The 4,868-nt window shown below is 35.6% G+C and overlaps 1 protein-coding gene across 4 annotated transcripts in view; it reads left to right on the forward strand.

Moving 5' to 3' along the window:
* Positions 1 to 4,868, forward strand: part of Rab28 (RAB28, member RAS oncogene family) — a 153,211-nt gene that overhangs the window by 117,459 nt on the left and 30,884 nt on the right. For all 4 annotated transcript variants that reach the window (XM_013503325.1, XM_005402540.2, XM_005402541.2 and 1 more), the window contains exon 5: positions 3,472 to 3,575. In XM_013503325.1, coding sequence (XP_013358779.1) covers positions 3,472 to 3,575 — 104 coding nt within the window. The remainder of the gene's footprint in view (positions 1 to 3,471; positions 3,576 to 4,868) is intronic.

Below are 4,868 nucleotides of genomic sequence, written 5' to 3' on the forward strand. Positions count from 1 at the left end.
GCCGGTCCGAAGACCCCAAAAGACCGGCGCTCCCCGCCTGAGGCTCCCCGTGCGCTGGGGGCCCACCCTCCAGGAGCCAGCAGGCAGGAAGCTAGCCAGCCAGAAGGCTGGCGCTCCCCACCAGCAGCTCCCTGTGCGCTGGAAGCCCTCCTTCCGGGGAACGATGAGCTTAACCATTTTAAATGTATAGCTCAATTGATAATATATTCTTCTTCTTGTAAAACAGATCTCCAGAACTTTTTAATATTGCAAATCTGAAACTATACCAATTAAAGAACTTCCCTTTTCTCTTTCCCCACCTCCCTGCTATAGCCATTTTATTTTCTGTTTCTATAAGTTTGATTGCTGTAGTTACCTCCTATTACTGTAATTATATAGTTACTGTGTTTTGATGATCGGCTTATTCACATAGTATCCTCAGGATTCATTTGTTTTGTAGTATGTGACAAGATTTCCTGCTGGAGATTGAATAATAGTTCATTGTATCCATATACCACATTTTGTTCATTCATCCATTGATGCACATTTGAGTTTCTTTTACCTCTTGGCTATTGTGTCTTGGGGTATTATGAACATGGATGGGTGTACAAATATCTCTTTGAGACCCAGCTTTCAGCTTTTTGGGATATGTACGTAGAAGTGAGATTGCTAGATCATATGGTAGTTCTATTTTAAATGTTTCTGCGGATCATCCATACTGTTCTCTGTAAGAGGTTGGACCATTTTACATTTCCACTTGCAATGCCCACGGGTTCCAGTATCCACGGTCTTCGCTGTTGTCACTATTTTTGTGTCACTTTCTTTTAATGGTAGCCATTCCCTTTGATGTGCTATATCTTTGTGGGTTTGATTTACATTTTTCTGGTGACATATCATCTTGGAAGAAATGTCTGTATAAGTCCTTTGCCTGCTTTTGAGGCATTTTATTTGTACTTATGTTCTACATTCCCAGAAAAAGAATCCAAAGTTTTCTCCCTCTTGTGTATTTTTGTCTTTATGATTGTCCTTCATGTATTGAGAAAGTTTAATTCTATTTCAAAAAATAAAGTGTAAGACCGGTGAAAATGATCTGCTTGGCTCAAGGGCATGTGGAAATGAAATCATTGTAATAGTAATGGATGGGTGCTATCAATAATTTTAAAGAATGCTCTTAAAAATAGAAGTAATGTTTTTACCAGTGCAAAGGTCTCACTATAATTTCATCTTCATAATTTATATCTGTTATATTTAGAATGAATTATGCTAGTGTTGTAGTTGGTTAGCGCTGCCGTAGCAAAATGCCTGTAAATGAGTAATTTCTAAACAACCGAAAGTAATTTACCACAGTTCTGGAGACTGAGGTATTTAAGATCAAGGCACTGGTAGGACCAGTGTCTGGTCAGGATCCCATCTGTGCTTCCAACATGGCACTGCAAGTGCTGTGTCCTCCGTGACAGAGGTGGACAGGCAGGAAGGGATGGGTGGACACCATCCTTGCCTGGTGGAAGAGCAGAGCAGAGCATGCCCACCCCTTGGGTTTTGATCTTTTCCACGAAGGCTCAGTTCTCATGACCTGAGTACCTCCCAAGGACCCCGCTTCTGAATGCGGTTGGGCACACTGGCAGAGTTTCAGCATACAGTAACCCAGATGTATTTTGGGGGTCACGATTTAGACCAGACTGAGCTTGCTTCCTGTTGCTTGCTGATTTCTAACACCTTAAAGAGGGAGATGCTCTGTGGGCATTTAGACAAGTATCTGCCATTTCATTTGTGAGAATCTCAGCTACTTAAAGTAATATTTAAAATTCTTAATGGCCTTTCATTTTTACAATATAGGTGGTGGTATTTTGTGGGACTCAATTTTACATTTTGCTTGTTAAGATTCTCGCTGTCCACGACAGTGCCTGGAGTATAATAGATGCTCAATAAGTATTTTTTGATTATTTGTTTAATAAATGATCATTTGATTGACTAGGATTAGTCTTTGCATAGTTGTATTTATTAGGAAAAAGCATTTTTGTTTGGATAGTACATCTCTGAAAGATATGGATGAACTTATGTGGTAGTTCAAAAGTTAGAGTAGAAGAAAAAACAGAGAAAGAAAAACAACGATGATAGACACTTTCATTAAAAAAGACAAATCAAACAAACTTGAAATGATACAACTTCATTTGTTTTTCAATTGGAGAAATTTCACTGGGGATTTTTCCTAATGACATGATTTGTTTCCATTCTTATTGAACTAGGGAAGTATTTTTAGTTTCAGTTTTATGATGAACTGGATATATAAATGTCAGTGCTAATAACTTAGTATTTTAGTCTTCCACAAATTGATGTTTGTGGCATCTGGACATTTTTTTGGCCTGTTCTTGTAAATAAGGTCTTAGTGATGTTTAAGGAACAGCAGCTTGTGGCCAGTTTAAAAAAAAAATCTCCCAATTTTCCAAGGTAAGCAACAAAAATGCAGCTCAGGAATCCCCTACTAGATAAAAAATCTAGAGAAAGATCTCTTGAACCTACAGACTGAAAGTTTTCAATATAATTTTAAAGCCTTTTATGAAGTACAAGAGCATTTTTTAGTAGATAATCAATTGCTACTATTATGTAGCCTTACTAGATTTGCAAATTTACAAGATTTTACAAGTCTGTTGGGTCCCTTCCTCAGGAAATCAATTTAAGTTTTTTTTCCTCTATTGACTCAAAGAACCTAGTTGTCCTTAAATCCTGTGAATGTATTTGCCTTATAGTTTGACGACATTGGGTCAACACCCTAGTAGGGTCTGTAGGTAATAAAAAGAGAAACTGCTCAATAAAGGATCACATTTGAAAAAATAGACTGGGCAGGAGAAAATCAGTGTGGGACATGAGTTCTGTGCTATGCTGTGAAATACCTGCAGTTCTTCAATTTTGTCCATAACTCTCAAAATGGATACTTTAGATTTGGAAACAATATAGCTGAACTGTATCTTTGTATCTTTGAAATTAAACTATGGCTATAAATCAGTGTCAGTGTGCAATATAATATGGATCTTTTTAGCAGAATATTATGTATTTGTGTTACTAGTAAAGTTACAAAGATTACTGAATTATCCTAATTATTCAAGTAAACTGTTTCAAACCAGATATATTTGGATAAGAATACCTTACGTTCAGTTAGTCCCTGTGCTTAAATGCATTACATTGAGTAGGTATCTGGGAAACCATTGTTATGCCTAAATTTATACAGACTACGGTAGCTCACACTTTTGAGGGCTTATGTACTAGTCCTTGTGCACTGTGTATGGGTTAATGCTGAAAGAACTCCATATAAAGGAGATATATTTATTTCTCCCAATTTATGAGTGTAGAAACTGAGGCATAAAGAAATTAAATCAGTTGCCCAAGACTGCACAGCTAGTGTGTAAGTTAGGGAAAGTAAGTCAAATGTAAACATGTTGAAAATTTATTAATTGACTCCAGTATTGAATTTTGTTCTCTTTAACACTTTTCTAGTTGATTTGGAGCATATGCGAACAGTAAAACCCGAGAAGCACTTACGATTTTGCCAGGAAAATGGTTTTAGTAGCCACTTTGTCTCAGCCAAGACAGGAGACTCTGTAAGTAAACTAATGAATACTGCATATTGTAAGTCATATTTTCTTTTATTTACAAATATAACATAGGGTCTGTAGTGCTGTAAAAAGAGAAACTGCTCAATAAAGGACTACATTTGAAAAAATAGGCTGGGCAAGAGAAAATCAGTATTGGACATGAGTTCTTCCCTAAAAGTATGCTCAACCTTTGGATCAAATTAATTCCCACTGAAGACATGAAAAACGTTAGATAGGTTTATTCTAGTTATATTACTTTTATAATTCATTTAACATAACTGTATTCTTTTAAGGCATCTAAAAATGCAAAGAATTAAGAGCATATAAATCACCCATAATCCCAGAATCCAGAGATGACCATTGATAACCTCATATGATTCCTTTACGTCTTCTTTATCTGATGTCACAAGTGCTAGTACAAGTGCTGCTTCTTACAGACTGTGACCCATGCTGTTCTACCCTGATTATCTCTATTTTATAAATGAGTCTTAAAGAGAGGTTGTGTAACAATGCCTGAGTTACACAGCTAATAAATGATGATCAGATTCGTAAATCCAACCGATGACATTCCAGGGTCTTAACCACTGTAAATATTTGCTAAAAAATATTGCAATAAGAGTATAAAAATGATTTAGTATTTTCGTTTTTTATTCAGTGTTTTCATTGGTAGAAAATTGTTCATGTTATTTAATATCACTAGATTTAATAATTATTAAATGTTTAAAATGCATTTGATGATGTCCTTATTGTTGGTCTTGGATGTATTTCTAAGTTGTTACTAAGTGTTGTTTTGGATTTCTGTACATAAATGTTCTAATATAAAATTCTGTCTATAAGCTTTTGACATTTTGCTGTTTCCTTTGAATAGATTCCTTGATGGATTGAAATGTATAATCAAATTATCACCTGCAAGATTAAATTAATTTATAGTTTCACCAGTATTATATGATTGTTGCCGTATTACTTTATCTTTCTACTTTGAGGCAGCATTTTTCTATGTAGTGAAGGCTGGCCTTGAACTCACTACATATTTCCGGCTATAGCTCAAACTCAGTGGTCCTCCTGCCTCAGACTCCTGAGTGCTGGAATTACAGTTGGTACCACTATGCCTGGTCACAATCTCTTCTTTAACATTCAGTCTGTTATTTATTTTTAAGTCTTTCTCCAAGGGGTAGGTCCAAACAAGCAACAAAACTGTATTATTTTTCAGTTTGAATTGCTTTGATTATAATTGTTGTTGAAATTTTAAAAATTTTACTAGCTATTCATTTTATGCTTATGAACATTCTGTAATTTTTC

The sequence above is a fragment of the Chinchilla lanigera genome, unplaced genomic scaffold (genome assembly GCF_000276665.1).
Source record: "Chinchilla lanigera isolate Chin_1 unplaced genomic scaffold, ChiLan1.0 scaffold00079, whole genome shotgun sequence".
Lineage (NCBI taxonomy): Eukaryota > Metazoa > Chordata > Mammalia > Rodentia > Chinchillidae > Chinchilla > Chinchilla lanigera.